The 20,483-nt window shown below is 36.0% G+C and overlaps 1 protein-coding gene across 1 annotated transcript; it reads left to right on the top strand.

Moving 5' to 3' along the window:
- The first annotated feature begins 4,055 nt into the window (after window positions 1-4,055).
- Window positions 4,056-19,768, top strand: LOC125782284 (aminopeptidase N-like). The gene is made up of 20 exons (XM_049465868.1): window positions 4,056-4,773; window positions 6,214-6,356; window positions 7,443-7,582; window positions 7,723-7,849; window positions 8,979-9,133; window positions 9,242-9,355; window positions 10,781-10,924; window positions 11,043-11,108; window positions 11,198-11,263; window positions 11,354-11,529; window positions 12,189-12,265; window positions 12,773-12,903; window positions 13,133-13,188; window positions 13,585-13,732; window positions 13,911-14,002; window positions 14,143-14,253; window positions 15,947-16,114; window positions 17,455-17,595; window positions 17,680-17,755; window positions 18,733-19,768. Exons 1-20 carry the CDS (start codon window positions 4,076-4,078, stop codon window positions 18,883-18,885), a joined length of 2,982 nt encoding a protein of 993 aa, XP_049321825.1. The 5' UTR covers window positions 4,056-4,075; the 3' UTR covers window positions 18,886-19,768.
- The last annotated feature ends 715 nt before the right edge of the window (window positions 19,769-20,483 follow it).

Here is a 20,483-nt window from a genome sequence, read left to right as displayed (position 1 = left end):
TTTATAGTTTTACAGTTCATTATTATTTTTTAACTTGCCATTGCTCTGCTTTAACTGCTATTTACATGTTTTTTTAACATTCAAGCAGACTGTTTAATGATAAAAATATTTACCACCACATGCTGTTACAGGTTTGATGTGGAAGTTTTGAAAGTTGACAGCTCTGTCCGGCGGGGCACATTTTGCATTGCATGAGGAGGTTACTGCCTCGTTAATCCACGTGCGAGCATCCGTGCCACACTTTTTTTTTCCCAGCATTTTTTTTTTTTACTCAGTAATTGGGAGTTTTCCAATGTAGCAAAGTAAATTACTTGTGTCAAAATGTACTTGAGTAAAAGTAAAATTACCTATTTTAAAAACTACTTTAAAAATGACAAATTACTCATAAAATCTACTCAATTACAGTAACTTGAGTAAATGTAATTCATTACTTTCCACCTCTGAATAGGTTACATGTTACAAATGAACTCTAACAAATGAACAACTTCTGTTGCTGTTTAAATAGGCAGTCACTTCTCAAAATAACTTCATTTTTACATTAATTACATAATTTAGTTTTTTTGCGGTGTTGTTAAAGGTTATTATAAGAGCGACAGTTAGCCTTATTCTATGTTTTTTTGGTTTGTTTTTTCAGATTTTTTTTGTTTTTGTTTTTATTTTATTTATTTTTTAATGTTTTCTTAAGTTTTCAAACTTTAGAAGCTTTATTTTTAAACCTTTTATAGACAAATTATTCGATGATGAACTAGCTAGCTAGATGTTTAGCTTTTTCTAAAGAGGCAGACACTGTGGACGAGGTGAGTGACAGGCTGCATAGTGAATGAGGTAAGGGACTGACAGACTAACTGTGTGCAGTTAAATTCAGTGATTTCTGTTCGTGTCACGCTAAAGACATTTATATTAACATCCTGCTCTGTAAATACGGGGCGGGGTCACTCAGCGGCAGCTGTGGGCATGCGCAGTTGATTTACAGTGTGTTCGTGAAGCGGTGTGGGTGTGCTCTGACAGTGAGAGACTGCACTGTGAGTGTTGTGGGGCGGGGCTCATGGCACCCGCTGCTCGCTGAGGTCAGTAACTAAAGAGCGTGTGTGTTTATCTCAGAGTCGCCAAAAGTCTCCAATAACACCACAAAAATTTGCTAGATTTGTCGTTAGTCGCTTCTTTTTTTTTAAGTCGCTAGAAGGTCTGAAAAGGCGCTAAATATAGCGACAAAGTCGCTATGTTGGCAACACTGATTGGCAGAGGGATGATATACAAAAGGATAGTAAAAAAGCAGGCAGGGTTAGTAACCAAAGGACAGCATAAAATAACAACATACTAGGAGTAGTAAGGCAAGCAGGGTCGGTACATGAATAGACAGGGAGTGGAAAAGTCCAAAACACAAGCAAGAACAGCCACTAACACAAACAAAAATAAACTGGGCAAGGCAAGAGAGTAAACGATAAACAGAAACAGGTCAAACACAGAGTAGGAGAATAACAGAAGAGAAATGCATCATAGAAAAGCTAGGGAACCTACATTCAATACTCGGCAACCAGAGAGAGCAAACAGAGAAGTATTTATACTATATATATATATATATATATATATATATATATATATATATAATTAGTCCAAGTACTAATTAGAAGCTGGGCAAACCAGAATGCTGAAGTGATCCAAGGAGTTACTGTAGTCCTGAGAGTGAGAATGTGGGAAATGGAGTCTGTGAGTGTGTAAGAGTCCTGGACAGGCAGACTGACAGTATCAGGACTGACATCATGTGTTGTGTAATATCAGAAAGAAGAAAGTTTTGCACGGGAGCTCCAGTAAAAATAAATGTTTATGTAATACACAGTCACAGTAATTCACATGCCCATTAGAATGGATTTGAACCTCTTTGTAAATAATTAAGTAAATGAGAGAGTGGGCTTGTTACAGTGCGTAGACTTAATTGGGTCACTTGGTAATGAGTTTGTTTATGATGTGACATGTTTTCAGTTCAACCACCGCTTAGAGTTAAATGGAAAACCACATTGACCCCAAAACAGCATTACCCAGCAGCACAGATGTTGTTATGGGTGAAGGCTCTGCCAAAATGTTTGCGTGTATAAAAATGCCACATATCAAAATGAAAAATATGCACACAGCAAACACAACATTCACGGTACAGTGTACACTTTGAACTATGTAAATTTTGAATTTCTTTTGACCTTTTGGACATTTTGGGCTTTTAGACAATTTTAGGAATGCCAATGCTTAAATAAATTATAGAATATACTCTCTCTCTCTCTCTCTCTCTCTCTCTCTCTCTCTCTATATATATATATATACATATATATATATATATATATATATATATATATATATATATATATATATACATATATATATATATGTATATATATATATATATATATATATATATATATATTCAGTATGTTAAAAACACATGTGTGAATCTGTGTTTAATGCCCTAGGCCCTGTAGCCCACATATCTTCAGTGTTGTGTAAGGTTCACCTAAAAAAAAATGTATAACAGAAAGAGTGATCTATTTTAGGTGTTTATTTCTTTTATTGTTGATGATTATGGCTTACAACCAACAAAACCCCCAAAAACAGTGTCACAGAAAATTAGAATTACATAAAACCAATTTGTACCTTTGGGCAGTGCCAAGTCCTGCTGGAAAATAAAATTTGCATCTCTATAAAAGTATGAAGTGCTGTAAGATTGTATGGGAAAAGACTGCACTGACTTTGGACTTGATATAACACAGTGGATCAACACCAGCAGATGACATGTCTCTCCAAACCATCACTGACTATCAGTAAATTTTTCATTTCATTTGGAAATCAAGGGAGCAGAGTCTGGAAGGAGGAAGAGTGGAGAGACACACAGTTCAAGCTGAGCTTGAGGTCTAGTGTGAAGTTTCCACCAATCAGTGATGGTTTGGAGAGACATGTCTGTCATCTGCTGGTGTTGGTCCACTGTGTTATATCAAGTCTAAAGACAGTGCATCTTCTACCAGGAGATTTTCTCCCATGCTGCCAAAAGTACCAATTGGTCTTATATAATATTCTAATTTTCTGAGATACTGACTTTTAGGTTTTCATTAGCTGTACAACATAATCCTCAAAAATAAAACAATAAACACTTAAAATAGATCACTCTGTGTGTAATATATTTATATAATATTTGAGTTTTACATTTTGAACTAAGTTACTGAACTAAACTAACTTTTCAAAGATAATTAGATCTTTTCAGATGCACCTCTATATAATACGTTTTACAGGCCCTAAAATAGAATCTTGTGGGACTATAAATTATTATAAACCTACACTTAAACTTATTTGCCAAAATGTATGAAAGCCAGTTGCTTCTTTCAAATGGAAATTGTTGACTTTCAATGTTTTGTCTTTATGATCATTTTATTAGACAAGGACTTTGGAATTTGGGCCAGAATAAATCATGGTAATTCATAAATCTCTGTGATTTTACCAAATTGAAAACCTCTGGAATATAATCAAGAGGAAGATGGATGATCAAACCAAACAAGCCATCAAACCTTGCTGAACTGCTTGAATTTTTGCGCCAGGAGTGGAATAAAGTTATCCAAAAGCAGTGTGTAAGACTGGTTGAGGAGAACATGCCAAGATGCATAAAAATTGTGAAAAATAACTTTGCATTATTTGAGGTCTGAAAGCTCTGCGTCTTTTATGTTATTTCAGCCATTTCTCATTTTCTGCAAATAAATGCTCTAAGTGACAATATTTTTATTTGAAATTTGGGAGCATTGTTATCCGTAGTTTATAGAATAAAAGAACAATGTTAATTGTTAGGTGTCTTCACAATAATGATTTTTATTTAGTGATTGGGTGCACGTTGCGTGCTCTCACTCACTCTAGCCTTTAGAATCATATTAAGGAAGTGGTCAGTGTGGTTTGACTGAGTAAATTCATAGACTTTGTGATGGATCCTCCTCTTCCGTAAAATGATGCAGCCGTTCATGAATTGACGTCACTATGTGCCTTTATAAGCCTATATAAGAACGAAATGCCTTCTTAGCCATGCGAGACTTCCCTGAAACCTGCAGACATGGGCACGGGGTCGTGCATTAGCAGGCCTGTGGCCGGTATACTCACCACTGCAGCCATCATCATTATCCTTATCTTCTTGGTGGTCCTCTCTCCACAAAAGTCCAGGGCAGATAACTGGGAAAACGACAAGTTAAATAGCACTGACTCTCCTCAGTACTACAGTACTAAGGATTATGATACTTTAGAGGATTACAACACTTTTAGTGATGAGGAACCTGAGTTCTTTGAGGTCTACAATGAAAAGGACCCTCACACGGACCTTCACTTACACACTGACAAGCCAGGTCTTTGGAAGAGCTACAGGTTACCCGGCACTCTCTCTCCTCAGTACTACAATATAACCATGTGGCCTCGACTGTTCAGGAACATCTACGGCATGTACATCTTCACTGGACATTCAGGAGTGGCCTTCACATGTGTGAAAGAAACAGGTCTGATCCTCATTCACTCCAACAAACTCAACTACACTCTGACTCCAGAAGGACACCATGCCAAGCTGACCGGTCTGGAGGGCGCTGAAGCTCCTGCTATAAAGAAAACATGGCTTGAAGTGGAAACCCAGTATCTGGTGATTCAGCTCAGCGAGACCCTGCAGGTTGGAAGCACCTACTGGCTCTACATGGAATTCCAGGGAGAACTGGCTGATGACCTTCGTGGGTTTTACAGAACTGAATACGTTGAGGATGGGGTGAAGAAGTAAGACATATTTTGGTCTATTTTACTGTTAAAACCTCTAGAGGCAGGAAAACATATATTACTTATAACCTAAATGCAGAAACCTGCTGGGTTGGAATGGGTTATTATTCACAGATTAGCCATAACATTAAAACCACATGCCACTAGTGTTGTCTAGCTCCATTTTCTGCCATCTTTACAGCTATTACATGTTAAGGCATGGAGCCAACAACACAGGAGTAGCCTACTGTGGTATCTGGTGCCAAGTTTAACATTAGCAGCAGATCCTTTAGGTCTTTAGCAGTGATTCTTGGGCATCCAAGGCCACTGCATATGAAGAAATCCCCACAAGAGATGCCTACAATTTTGGAGATGTTTTGACCCAGGTGTCTAGTCATTACAATTTGACCCAGGTCTCAGATTCTTATGCTTCTTACACACCAACTAAAAGAACTGACTGGTTACCAGTGTTATCAACTGCATCTGCCAGTGGTTTTAATGTTATGGCTGATCAACATTTACGAAACACATTCATATATTAATCTAAAGATGAATATGCCAAGATGCATGAAAACTGTGATTAAAAACCAGGGTTATTCCACTAAGTATTGATTTCTAAACTCCTAAAACGTTATGAATATGAACTTGTATTCTTTGTTAGTCAAGTACAATTCAATTATTACACAAATAAGGTTAATGCTGCTCTGTATCCATTCTAATTGGATTGCTCAGGTGGATTAATTAGCACTAAAAATGCACCTATTGTTGCTACTAACTAGTTACTGCCCCTGTAACTTGACTACACAAAAACCTATCCAGCACTGTGCAAATACCAAACCATCCAGCAGTTTTAAGAAAGAGCATTCAGTACATTTATAGCATTAAAATTATATGATATTGTAGAAGTATTGTTATCTTTATGTACTCGTTTAAAGTTGCTTGTTACAAAAAAATATTTATTTAAAAAACTCAAATAATGCAAAGAAAATAAGTTCATTTTTTATAAAGTTTTATAAATTAAGAAATCAATATTTGGTGGAATAACCTTGTTTTTTAATCACAGTTTTCATGCACCTTACACACTGCTTTTGGATAACTTTATGCCACTCCTGGTACATAAAATCAAGCAGTTCAGTTTGGTTTGATGGCTTGTGATCATCCATCTTCCTCCTGATTGTATTGCAGTGTTTTTTTTTTTGTTTTTTTTTTCAATTCATGCACAACATAACTAGACTTTTTCATATTGTTTCTTCTAAAACCAAGTATCTTAAACACTTCAAAAACATTTATGATCAGAGAATAATAAAGAGATCCTGTGTGATAAGCTGATAGACAAGCTGATGATTGATGATCATTATTTTGTTAGTTATTTATTTGTATTGCATTGTAATTTTGAGTCTGTTCTGTAGTTCCTGTTGTTGGAATCTGTTCTGATTAAATATCTGCTGATTGTTTGGGTAGAATCATTGCAACAACAAGGATGGAGCCGACAGATGCCAGGAAAGCTTTTCCGTGTTTTGATGAGCCGGCGATGAAGGCTGTTTTCCATGTGACCCTCATTCACCCGTTCTCCACAGTGGCTCTATCTAATGGCATGAAAATCGGTAACTAGCATTTACATCACTTTTACATCACATTTACTGACATATTTTAAATTTTTCAATGCTCAGCTTTTTTTTCCTTTCTATTTTTGGTATAAAAATTGTTTAAACAGATTATTAACAACAGGCAGAGAAAATGCAACTTTTTAAATACAATACAATAGTGAATGCAGTTTCTTTACCATGATTATACTGAAGGCTTTTTCTGCTTTATTACAAAGAGCATTATCAGGGTAGATGATTAGTATGCTACATCTGCAATTTATTAATTCTGAAATTCGTAATATTTACATTAAAAATATTTATTGGTTTATAAGTGGTTTTCTTTTCTTTATCATCAATTTTTTTTTTTTTTTGGACTTTATCTTTACTCTGATGTTTTGACTGGTTTGTATGGCATCACATCAATGTCAAAAGTCGAGGCTGCAAAAGTACAAGTCAGGGGTGCAAAAATACCAGGTGAAAAAAATAAAGAAATTAACCCCGGAGATATCAGTGTTCGCTGAGGGAACCACCCCTTTTAAAACTCCAGCGCAAAGCACTCAGTCGAGCACAAACTGCTGCTGCAGTTAATTCACACAGCGTGCGAGGAAAAAAAACACCCGTGAGAAGAAAAAGGAAGCTCAAGAGCAACATATTCTTCAGAGCGCACACAATTCCCTTTTTTTGCACGCTAGTTTCACATATGTGCTCACGAGAAGTTCATTTACACACGCAAAACTGTTAAAACACGCTGGTTAATTTTTTTCACCTGGTATTTTTGCGCCCCTGACTTTTGACATTGATGTGGCGCCATAGGCTTGTCTCTGGTTTTGATGCTTTCTTGTGCATTGACTAAGTTTTTTGGTTAAATCCTTGTCTCATTTTTACCACAAGTGTGTAATTTCAGTTGATGACATCACATTAGTACACTATATATATTTTAGTCTTTCAAATTTCAACAGAACGAAGTTTGTCCTCAAATGCTGAAATTACCTGATAAAATCTAGATCAATGAATTTGACTGTATGCTGTGATTACCTGCAGTGTTTCCAAAGCAAATTTATTGGACATTCTGATTTTTTTTTTTTTTTTTGTGATTTTTTTTAGGGACAGAGATCATAACCCCGAGGTATCAAAGGCTTTTACAGACTAAGTTTCAACCAACTGAAAAGATGTCGACGTATCTGGTAGCTTTTGTCGTCAGCAATTTTGCCTACATAAGGACAAGAACAAAGTCTGATGTTTTGGTAAGAATTTACTATTGTTCAATGTGGTGAAACCATTATTCCACATGACAACACTTAACTTTTTATACCTAAATAAAGAAAATATAACACATTTTTATAAAGCTAGTTTTAATGAAACGTGAGTCTTTTTTTTTTTTCAGATTCGAGTCTGGGCTCGAAGGCAAGCCCTTGTAGATGGACACGGGGAGTATGCCCGGAGCATCACTGGACACATTCTCGATTACTTTCAGAATTACTACAACTCAACATATCCAATGCCGAAATCAGGTAACACTATTTTTTATTGTTAATTTTTTATTATTTCTTTTTCTAGGACATAATTTGCAGAGTTTGCAGTTTACATTTTTATCCCTTTTTACAGGCATCATAGCCACATGGTCAACCTTTGTTAATGGTCAAATTGCTATATATATGTAAAACAAAAAAATCAAAAGACTTATTTGGCTGTTTGACCATGTTTTCCTCATTGAAAAGAGTGTGTAAGGCTTATTTTATATCCACCGGGTGGCAATGATGTAAAAGGGTAACATTTTCTGCCGTAGCATCATATGTGAGCCCTATATAACTCTATGTTTTATCGTAACATGTGTATTAGCCTGGGATTGAAGAGTGAACATTCTCAGGATCTGCTGGATAATTTTGAGGTTGTCCTCCTTTTTCATCCACTCTGTGCAATATACCACTTCCACTGGCAGCAAAATAGAACATGATCCCTAGAGCATGATGCCACCACCACCATGCTTAAAAGCAGCTTCTTTAAACTCTACCAAAACTTTGTCACTGTGGCAAAACAATCAATCAAACATAATCTGCCCATTATACTTTCTTTAAGTAGGTTGTTTTTGTCCATTTGGCTTAGCTGCAAACCTTTGCTGAGTTTAAAGATGTCAGTTGTTCAGGAGGGGAATTTACAGTGATGCTGGTTTAACGGAAGCAACAATCAAAACATTTTTTTTTATTTAAATGCACATTCTTCCAGACTTTTGGAAAGTGGCTACACCTCCTAACACCTCCTCTTGCAGATATTCCTGACTTGAGTAGATTAACAACTCTCCCACCTGCAATCCATTTTTTAGACTTTCCCATTGTACTGTGTGTTTTTCAACCCAGTACATGATATCAAACAAACCCCATGTATGTGGACACATAGAAGAAGCTACTATCTGTTGTCAATCATGTTCACTAAGAAAAATTTAAGAATATTGACTATTTCAGGTTATTACTGCCAAGAGCTGAACAAACTACCAACCGAACATTATCAGCTGGGTGAAAGTGTCTGCATACAGGCATGGTCTAATATTGCCATGACATTTATGACCATGTGGAGTGTATGTAAATACCTGACCACAGCTGTAAGCATTCAGTGTTTTCCGAATTTCTCCTTCTCTTCTTACAGACCAGATCGCCCTGCCTGATTTCAGTGCAGGAGCCATGGAGAACTGGGGTTTAATCACTTACAGAGAAACCGCTCTTCTCTATGACCCCAAAACCTCCTCCAACGAGGATAAAGAACACGTGGCAATTATAATAGCTCATGAACTCGCACACATGGTACGAACATTTCTACATTTAATTTAAAATCTCTTCAAGCCCAATCGTCCAGCTGCGTGAATGATGTGTTAATGATGTTTTATTATTAATGATGTTTTATTGTTTTAGTGGTTTGGAAATCTTGTGACCATGAAATGGTGGAATGATCTGTGGTTAAATGAAGGCTTTGCTACCTACGTCTCGTATCTTGGGGTCGATGATGTTCAGCCCACCTGGAATATCGTAAGTAATGTTTTAGTCAAGACCAAGAATGGGAATTACCGAGACAGAGGTTAGAACTAGATATTAAATGGTCTGGTCTGGAGTTAAGGCAGAGACCTGAAGTGGCTGAGGACCAGACCTAGACCAAGACTGAGATTGAGATTTAGATATTTTTCATCAGATAAACTGCTTCTATAAAGCTTAATAATAAGTTAATACATAAATATAAACCCACAACATCCAAGTGTTAAACAAGCCAAAATACTCTGTAAAGCATTTAGGTGCTCTTATCTGGGGTGCTGCTAACTTGCAGTTTCTAACTTGCAGATGAGAGCCAGTTTCATCATAATGTTTTTGATGGTCTTTACGACTGCAGTTAAGGATACTTATGAAGTTCTTGAAATTTTTAGATTAACTAAAGTGATTTTTTCTTTACTTAGTTGAGAAGTTCTTGTCATTGTTTAGAAACGTATTATAAAAATAGGGATCTTCACTGTATAACAAACTGTACCTCTTCACAACACAAATGATGCTCTCAAACACATTAAGACAAGAAATTCAAGTACTTAACTCTTTATTAGGCAGAACTGCTCTTAAATTTTATAGAAAAAACTGAATTTTATAAAACTCATTTTTATAAAATTGTATAAAATACGGACAAACTTTTCTCCCAAATTCCAAACAAAAATATTGTCATTTAGAGCTTTTATTTGCAGAAAATTAGAAATGCCTAAAATAACAAAAAAGATGCAGAGCATTTAGACTTCAAATAATGCAAAAAAAACAAGTTCATATTCATAAAGTTTTAAGAGTTCAGAAATCAATATTTGGTAGAATAACCCTGGTTGTCATGCACCTTGGCATGTTCTCCTGCACCGCTTTTGGAAAACTTTATGCCACTCCTGGTGCAAAACATGAAGCAGTTCAGTTTGGTTTGATGGCTTGTGGTCATCCATATTCCTCTTAATTATATTCCAGAGGTTTTCAAATTGGTAAAATAAAAAAAACTCATCCTTTTTAAGTGGTCCACCTCATCCAGAAACCAAGACCATGAGGTCTCCGAGACGAGACCAAAGTTTTCATTCATGCTCTCGCGATCTTGAGACTGAGACTAGACTTAGATATTACAACACTTTTTAATTGTAAGCACTTTTTTTGCGAGCTCAGCCAATCCATGAATTTATCAAACTTTCTCAAACTGCAGAATAACAGCCGCTCTGCAGTCAGTTAGCACAGACTCACATCTAAAATCAAGACACAGATTTAGCAGAAAACACAGTGAAAAAAACCTCACACATAGTGGTAATCTGTTAATGCGACCAACACCTCATGATCATTTTGACCATGAAAACATGTTCACACTTTATATAGGCCGCCATTATTACTCATCCATATTACAGCTGTAGGTGTTTTAAAGCCGACATGTAACTGATGTTTCCATTCCAGAAAGATCTGATGGTGCTGAATGTGATTCATGATGCATTTGAGGCCGACGCTCTGTCATTTTCTCACCCACTGTCCCTCCCTGAAGAGCAGGTCAACACTCCTGAAAAGATTAGTGCACTCTTTGACACCATCACCTACAGCAAGGTACCCCAGTCCCACTGTCTCTGACCCTGTGAAATGTGTTACAGTGTAAATTCTGATCTACAGTGTGATGCTCTGTGGTTGATAGTTGTGTTAATCTGTGCTCTGTTGTGAACTGCAGGGCGGCGCTGTGTTAAGAATGCTGTCAGAGTTCTTATCTGAGCCAGTGTTCGCCAGAGGACTCAGTGTAGGTGATTTTACAGTGTGAACAGTAGATGAACAGCATGGTGATTAAAAACTGAGCAGAGATGAATTTGTGATGCTCTGCCTCCACAGGCCTATCTGAAGCAGTTTGCGTACGGGAACACAGTGTACACTGACCTGTGGGGGAAACTTCAGGAGGTACGTTTGTCTGTGCTGTGATTGGTCAGTTCGTTTTATGTTAAAACGGCTTTATGCTAATCTGCTGACTGTGTTTTATACATTGGGAAGGTGGTCGACGCCGATCCAGAGGTCAATCTTCCAGTCACCATATCTGAAATCATGAATCGCTGGATTCTCCAGATGGGCTTCCCAGTGGTCACCATTGACACCAGAACAGGAAACATCACCCAGAACCACTTCCTGTCAGACGCAGATTCAAAACCAAGCAGATCATCGCCTTACAAGTATGTTTATGATACTGCATATCAAAAGAGATAATGCGCAATGTTGGCATTAAAATGTACTGATACAGATTTATAGACAGAGAGTTAGACGAACAGAAATAGGTAGATACTGTTATTTAATTTCACTGATATATTGATCATATAATAATTAATGTCCTTAATAAATAAAACAGAAATAAAATATATTAAAAAATGCAGTTTTAAAACAAAATTGAGAAACCGACTTATAGTCTCTCTTTGCTTAAAAACAAAAAACAAAATTGAGTAATATCAATCATCTAAAAATAATTTACATGTCAATATATTTTACAGCAAGTCTATAATGGCATTATTGTGAAAGCTCTATAGACATGTGATTATAAATGTACAGTATAATGTGGATACAGTCTCTATTAACACTCTACAATAAGGCTGGATTAATTAACAGTACTTATGACAGAATATCTTAACTAATTATTAAATAGTAATCCATAAATAGTTTCAACTAATGTCTTAAATTGTTATTATTTACAACATTCTTAAGCATTAAACTTTAGTAATGTGTAATAATAATAATAATAATAATAAGTTGCTACATTACGTAACCATTCACCAATGTAAATGCTTGTTTTTGTGACCTTATTTTAAAATCTCTCCCTCCTGTTGTATTTTCGTTGTAGTTATGAGTGGTTTGTTCCCATCTCCTGGATGAAGAATGGAACTCTCATGGACCGATACTGGCTGCTTGAGAAAAACGGTAACGACTGCAGCAAACTTAAGCTTCAATCAGAATTTTATTGTACTTTGTGATTTGCTTTTGAACATTCACAGCGCTACACAGTGGAATACAATGCAGATGAGCTGACTGCATTTTAAGTGCAGTTCTGACACAAATTCAGCATTTTGTTTTGAAAATGTTAATTCTTGTGTATTGTTTTTCTGTAAAGAGATCAGGTGCACTCAAATGTAATGTAATAGTGATTTTGCATTTCATTTTGGCAGGTATTCTGCATGTTAGTGAGGATTACATTTACATTACATTTTTTCACAGCGGTGTTTGACTTCCAATTTGGCGCTAATTCCTCCCCATAACTTTTTACCCGCAATTTTATTGTAAATACAATTAAATTGTCTAGATATAAACTGTATCGCTCATAAATGCAAAATCGACAGAGAACCAATTAATTATTTAATTATTAATTAATAAATACTGTTTTAATGTATAACTTTTGTTTTGTATCTTCTATCGTTTGTATCTTCACAGCTACTCATGATCCTATGAAGACGGACAACGAGTGGTTGCTGGCAAACGTGAACGTTTCAGGATTTTACAGGGTTAACTATGATCCCCAAAACTGGCAGCGTCTCCTCTCACAGTTATCTACAGACCATTCAGTAAGATCTTCAGTTTATTGGTTTAGTAGGGGGTGGGGAACAGTTCGTTGATTTCTCTGCTGGAACACATCGACTGAACCTGGATTAATCAGGAGAGTCTGAAAAAGAAAATCCCTAAATTCTTGATGATTAATCACACACCAACTTATAATTCATATTTTATACATTTTATCACTTTAGGTTTTCTGTCTGATAATAAACTGGTGTTGCTCTGTTTTTTTGAATGCAGGTAATACCTGTACTCAACAGGGCTCAGATTGTGGATGATGCTTTTAACCTTGCAAAGTAAGAGTCCCACTGGAGCTGTTCATTATTATTAGTGTTCATTATTACCAACTTTATGAATGTAATCCAGTATAATCTACAGGGGGTGAAAATAATAACTGTGAAATGATTTTAGTCCAGTATGAATCTAGAGTGTGTGTAGTCCTAATTTAATTTGTACATTCTGACAACAATAATTGTGACTTGATTTTAATCCAGTATGAATCTACATTGTTTGCCAATTTTTCCATTCTGAAAGTAATGCCTGTGAAGTCATTTTAATCCAGTAAGAATCTACAGGGTTTTGACAAGAACAAAAATCGCATGATTCTAAACTTTTAAGTATTTACTGTATGTTTTTTTGTAGCTTTTAAGATCAAACTGATTGATTTTTGATTTTATGTTGATTCTTTTAAGGGCAAATATAATCAACATCTCTGTGGCTCTGAGAACCACCAGTTATCTCTCTGAGGAGAGGGAGTACCAGCCATGGAAGTCTGCCACAAAGAACCTCAACAACCTCTTCGACAAGTTTCGTCGAACTATAGTTAATGAGAACATACAGGTTTGATTAATCTACTTCAGACCAGATTTTTTTATTTGTCAAAGAATAAAAAATATTTTTTTCCTATCTATAAACACTCATCACCTAAATATTAAAATCGTACACTGCATTATTTTTAGAAAATGTTCCAATTATTAGTAAAATTCTAACTTTCTGTAATATTCTGTAATCACTGTAGAAGTACCTGCGAAGCAAAGTTCAACCACTGTTTTATTACTTCAAGAACATCACTGATGACTGGACAAAGTTTCCATCCAGACTTGCTGACCAGTAAGAAGGAGCTTTCTTTAAGTTCCACATATTTAAACATTTGTGTGTAAATCATGTATACTGCCTTTTTTTAGACTGTTGTTTTAGAAGATGCATCAGTTCATACAATACATAAAACTTAATCAGTTCTCATTTCACAGATACAATCTAGATAATGCCATCTCTCTGGCCTGCTCAGCTGGTCTAGAGGACTGTGTTAATCTCACCACAGAGTGGTACCGCCTGTGGATGGAGAATCCTGACAAAAACTCGTAAGCAGTTTATTTCAGTTTGCAGAATATTTTCAGTATTTTCCATTGTAGTCTCATCTACATCCAGGTTCTAAGCTTTATACATTCCTTCACTTTAAACCCAGCACCCACTACACTCTAAGAAATATAAGTACAGATTTGTACTTAAAAGAGTACAAAGCTTGTCGCTGGGGCTGTACCTTATATTGAGGTACAAAAAAGTACCTTTCAGTGAAAGTCCTTTTTTGTACCCATGGTTTTTGTGGCAGTAAAGATTATAAAAATTATAAACATTATCATCAACTAAATATGGCTCAAAAACTTGATGATCCAAAATTGTCTGGCTTTTAAATAAAAAATGTGCAAATAAAATATATATTGTTCATTAGCACAGTGATACAGAATACTGAATGTACCTTTGGCTGGTTAAATGGTACAAATTTGTGCTTATTGCTGTTAGAAATTACTTTGTACTTCAGAGGGAACAAATCTGACCCTGTAAAGACCAATATTGTTCCTTTGAGGGTACAATTATGAAGAGTGTACCTTTGAGTACAAAAAAGTACTCATATCGTACCTCTGTTTTTTAGAGTGTGGGTCCTCAAACAACTGCGTAAGATTTGCCCAATAAAAGTAATTAAACTCTAAAAAAGGCAGAAGAGTTTATCTTGTGGTTTCTACAGTGGGAGTGTTGTTAAGAAATGGCAGTTCAGGGGAACTGTGGAGGTCAAGATCTGGTCTGAACATAAATTACAGATCAAGGCATGAAGGCAACTATCTGTCCCTATATATCCATATGGCTTAGGAATTGGTTTGGTAGCTTAAATTCTTAACCTTACTACAGTAAGAAAAATAAGTATTTTCAACACCCTGCAACTTTACAAGTTCTCCCACTTAGAAATTCATGGAGGGATCTGAAATTTTCATCAAAGGTGTATGTCCACTGTGAGAGACATAATCTAAAATAAAGTCCAGAAATCACAATGTTTAATTTTTAATAATGAATTAAACTTTTATTAAACTGGTTTGACTTTTTGGCCTAAATGTAAAGTGCTATGTGTGGCGGAAACGCAAAACTGTTCATTACCCTGAACACACCATCCCTAAAGTGAAACATGGTGGTGGCAGCATCATGCTGTAGAGATGTTTTTCTTCAGCAGGGACAGAGAAGCTGGTCAGAGCTGATGGAAAGATGGATAGAGCTATCTTAGATGAAAACATGTTGAAGTCAACAAAAGAAAAAATCACCTTCCAGCAAGACAATGACCCTAAACATACAGCCAGAGATAGATAGATAGATAGATAGATAGATAGATAGATAGATAGATAGATAGATAGATAGATAGATAGATAGATAGATAGATAGATAGATAGATAGATAGATGTCACACTTTTTAGATTTTCAGAGCAAATATAATTTTTATTCCACTTCATAATTATGTGCTACTTAAATATATTTAAAATACATATAAGTTTGTGGTTGTAAGGTGAAAAAGGTTCAGTAGGCATGAATACTTTTACAAGCCACTCTATATGTTCATGATGCTTACAAATTTGGCAACTGTTTTATAAGAAATGTTAACGTCTACAGGTTTCCACCTAATAAGAAGTTCCTTGAATCAATCATATGCTAAAGATTAAAGAATGAAGAATAGTTTAACAATCCTGTATTTTCCTTCTAAAATGAATCATGATCTCTTGATCCTTCTTTCAGGATTAACCCCAGTATGAGGAGGACAGTGTACTGTAATGGAATCGCTGCTGGAGGTGTTGACGAGTGGCTATTCGCCTGGAAGATGTACTTTACCAGCAGCAGTGCTGCAGAAAAGGAGCGGCTGCAATATGCTTTATCCTGCACCAGATATAATGAGATTTTGAATCTGTGAGCACATAAATTCACCCATTGAGTTACCTAATACAGACGAGCCCTGCTTTACACAAAAAAAAACACATAATTCAACCCCACAAATTGCTACAAATATACACTATGTTGTATTGTTTACAGTTTGCTTAACCCCATAAAATGCCTTGTCCTGTATACAGGCTACAGGTGTAGGTGATACAAAACCCTTTTTCTCTGCAGTAAAACAACTAATTTACATTCTGAAAATTTGAGGGTTTGAAATCCCCTACAGGGCACTTGAAGAAGCTGCCTGTTTTCTCTCTGATCCACTTAATAATTCCAGATCAGTAACAGGAATCAACCCAAATTCTGCATGTTTGAAAATAGACGTAAAAACTAGAGAAACATAACAAAACTAAAAGTTTGGAGGACATGAACTGTTTAATTTATTTTCGGGAAATTATTTATTTTAAAATGAAGTTCAGGAAAGAGACAATTTTATGATTTTATTCATTATGTTTTGACAATTAATAATTTACATCACAATTACAATTATGATTTTAGTAATGTTCCTCATCAAACATGAAAGCTTATGAAATTCCTGAATTGAAATCCTCAAGATTTAGTGGTGTAATGTCAAAAATCCTGACCTGTTAAGGAGTTAAATGCTCTGGTTTTACACTGACTCATTTACATATCAATATTACATATCTGTGAATGGAAAAAGTATGTGTATGTAACCCTGAACATGAGCATTATGTTTGTAGAAAGAAAAGTACTGAATTCCAGCATGGAAATCGTATTGCATCTGTGAAACATGGTGATGGTAGTATCATGGTTTGACCCAAGTTTTGCTGGGTCTGGCCCAGGATGTTGTGTCATCAATGATGAAACAGTTCATTCTGAATTTAATCCACAAATTCTGAAGGAAAATATCAGGATGCTGTATCTGAGCATGAGTTGAATATCAAGAGTATACGGGTCATGCAGCAAGACAATGACGCCAAGCACACAAGTAATTCTACCAAAGAATAGTAAAAAAAATGGTGTTAATTTTTTTAAATGGCAAAGTCAAATTTCTGACCTTAATTCAATAGGAATGTTGTGGAAGGTCCTGAAGAAAGCAGTTCAGATAAATGTGTCACTCACACATATGTAATTTTAGGTCATTTTCTTTTAATAGTTTAAAATTATTTTAATAATTGTCTAATATTTTTGTTATATTTTTTATATTTGACTCTCTCTTCTTATCTACTATTATGAATTTATTATAATAATAATCTAATCTGACAAAGTTTTAGGTCAAATTTACAAAGAAATAGAAATACATGTCATTATGTTCTTGGCTTTAAATGAATCTGAACTGTAATTTATTACAGATACCTGAATTACACATTAAAGTCAAGCGTGATCCCAAAGGATCAAGCCGCTTCTATCATTTGTCATATTGCTGATAATGAGGTTGGACGGCCGTTAGCCTGGAACTTCATCAGAGCCAACTGGATGATTATTTTCAATGAGTGAGTAAAATAATCTGCCTTTTTTGGATGTTTATTGGGGTTCTGTTAGTTGCTGGATTTAAATGATGGGCTTTTATGTTGCAGGCTCGGAGAAAAAGCGTTCATGTCCAGTGTTTATTGTGGAACCAAAAGATTATTCAGTGGAATTGAGCTGCTAATGGTATGTAAATGAGGCCCTACATGGTTTGTAGTTGTGTAAATAATAATGCTGGCAACATGAATGTAACATTTTACATTTTGGTATCAGTATGTGGTATAGACTACATCATTTATTTGCCTATAACAAAGTCACTTACCCTGCGTTCACACTGGAACGCGACGAGTCGCTTGTGTCGCCCAGCGTTTGTCGCTTGTGGGCGTGTCAAGCTCAATGTGCGCGTTTATCATGGTCCAGCCTCCCATGAGAAAAAAGGCACAAAAAAGGAATCGCTTGGCCACTTAATTCTACAGCTATAACTCCCAAACTTGCTGGACTCTTGGGCGTTTCTGTGATTTAACTGCGCTGGAAACGCAGCCGTTCCCGCAGTTCGACGTGGGTCCACCCCATTCAACAGAATGAACAGGGAAAGAAACTAGAAATCCAGAGAGCAGAAGCTTGAGGACGTCAGACCGTCTTGTATGTGATTGGTCCAAAGAAAAGCTAGAAGCCAGTCAGGTTAGAATGCCGCTTCACCGCGTCATAATTCAATTGCATAAAGTTGAGAAAAAATCAGCTCTGTGTCGCTTGTCGCTCTGTCGCTTTGTCGCCTCTCGCGTGTCGCGACGACAAATCGCGCCCTGCCATAGGAAATGAATGGCCTGTCGCTTTGTCGCTTTCCAGTGTGAACGCAGGGTAAGGCCCTCCATCGTCTCGAGCCAGGGCAAACATTCATTAGTGGACAAAACAGAACAGGTACTTACTGTTCTCCTCCAAGTGTGTTCAAAAAGATGTGGAGGTAATTCAAGTGGTTATCAAATTCACATTCTTGTGGTTATTGACTCACTGCTCTTACATAAAGGTTTGAATGTTTATACAGATTTAGTTAAATCACAGTGAGGACAGGGATTGACAGTAAAGAGATTTTACATTAGTAGTGAAAGACTGATGCAGATGTGAACCGCTAATATGAATATTTTTCTCCATGTATGCATCAACAGTTACACCTGTTTAAATTCAACATCAGCAAAGCTGGAATTGAGCCTGCAGTGAAGATGGTGGACCTGGTCATCATGTTCACTGAAAATAACATGAGCTGGATGGCGAAACATTCAGGAGAAGTGATGAGCTGGCTACAGGAAGAACTGGCCTGAGAGCCGGTAAACTTCCTTCTGTTACTGTTTTTTCATTCTGTCATGGCTGGATTCTTTTAGGTTTGTCTTATGATGCTAAAGGGTTATAGTTTTTCACTGTGGAGCAAAAACAAAATATATACTGTAATATACCTACTGTAATATTTTAGCATTTGTTTTTTTTTGGCTTGGGGCCTTTTTACATGTAATATTTCTTCTACTAAATAGAAATCCAATTGCAATAAAAATGGGACACTGTGTAAAATGTTGATAAATATTAATTAAAAAAAATAGCAATGATTTTTCACACAGAAGCTCATTTAAAATATCTGAATTTGACCACAGAACAATTTTTCATTTTGTTTCAGTCATTTAAAAAAACTTTGACCCAGAGAAGACAGCAGCATTTCTGAATTGTGCTGGCATATGGCTTATTCTCTCAATACAGCCTGTTTTTAATGCAGTGCTGCCTGAGGGCCCGAAGATCCCCAGCATCACCAGTATTGTCTGTTGGCCTTGTCCCTATTACACAGGGAATTCTCCAGATTCTCAGATTTTGTTTTGATGATACTATCTACTAACGATGAAGATCTTCAAAGACTTTGCAGTTTTACATTTAGGAACATTGTTCCACAATTTTTAAACCCAGCTGTTCGCGGATCAGTGCAGATCTGCCAATCTTCGCTTCTGAGAAACTCTAAATGTCTCTATAAAATGCTCTTTTAATACCCAGCTACTGTGTGAGTTAGTTGCACATTACTCTTTTTTATTAGCTGTTTTTATTAGAACTTCTTGCTTTTCCAGCCTTTTGTTGCAAAAATGCCAACTTTTTGTTTTAAATTGCATTTTATATTTTATATGTACAGTACAGGCCAAAAGTTTGGACAAGCCTTCGCTTTTTCAATGCGTTTTCTTTATTTTCATGACTATTTACATTGTAGATTATTACTGAAGGCATCAAAACTATGAATAAACACATGTGGAGTTTTATGTACTTAATAAAAAATGAGCTGGCCTCCACAGTCACCGGACCTGAACCCAATCCAGGTGGTTTGGCGTGAGCTGGAGCACAGAGTGAAGAAGGCAAAGAGCCAACAAGTGCTAATAAACACCTCTGGGAACTCCTTCCTTCAAGACTGTTGGAAAACCATTTCAGGTGACCACCTCTTGAAGCTCATTGAGAGAATGATGCCAAGAGTGTGCAGAGCAGTAATCAGAGCAAAGGGTGGCTATTTTGAAAAAAACTAGAATATATATATATATTTTTATAGCTATTTCACCATTTTGTGTTGAGTACAAAACTCCACATGTGTTCATTTATAGTTTAGATGGCTTCAGTCAGAATCTACAATGTAAATAGTCATGAAAATAAGGAAAACACACTGAAAAAGAGAAGGTGTGTCCAAACTTTTGGCCTGTACTCTATCTATTTGTTTTGTATTTTAAAGTTGAAGAATAAACAATATGATTAACAGTTAAATATAATGTTTTTATGTACACACATTTTTTATGAGGTTATGTAAGATGAATCTAACACCAGCAGGAAGTGGCTCATCTCTGGGGAAAGACTTTAGTGTTCAGATTTGTTTCCGTCCTTCATCTTATCCTGTTTTTTAATG

This window comes from Astyanax mexicanus, chromosome 16 (assembly GCF_023375975.1).
Source record: "Astyanax mexicanus isolate ESR-SI-001 chromosome 16, AstMex3_surface, whole genome shotgun sequence".
In the NCBI taxonomy this organism is placed as follows: Eukaryota; Metazoa; Chordata; class Actinopteri; order Characiformes; family Acestrorhamphidae; genus Astyanax; species Astyanax mexicanus.
The sequence above is the reverse complement of the archived record's forward strand: the minus strand, read 5'-3'. Positions and strand labels throughout refer to the sequence as shown.

What these genes read in the sequence shown, in the direction of transcription:
- LOC125782284 (XM_049465868.1), top strand. Translation starts at nt 4,076, where the DNA reads ATGGGCACGGGGTCGTGCATTAGCAGGCCTGTGGCCGGTATACTCACC. An exon ending in AGTTATCTACAGACCATTCA is followed by an intron (nt 12,904 to 13,132) that starts GTAAGATCTTCA and finishes TTTTGAATGCAG; the next exon opens with GTAATACCTGTACTCAACAG. An exon ending in CCATCCAGACTTGCTGACCA is followed by an intron (nt 14,003 to 14,142) that starts GTAAGAAGGAGC and finishes CTCATTTCACAG; the next exon opens with ATACAATCTAGATAATGCCA.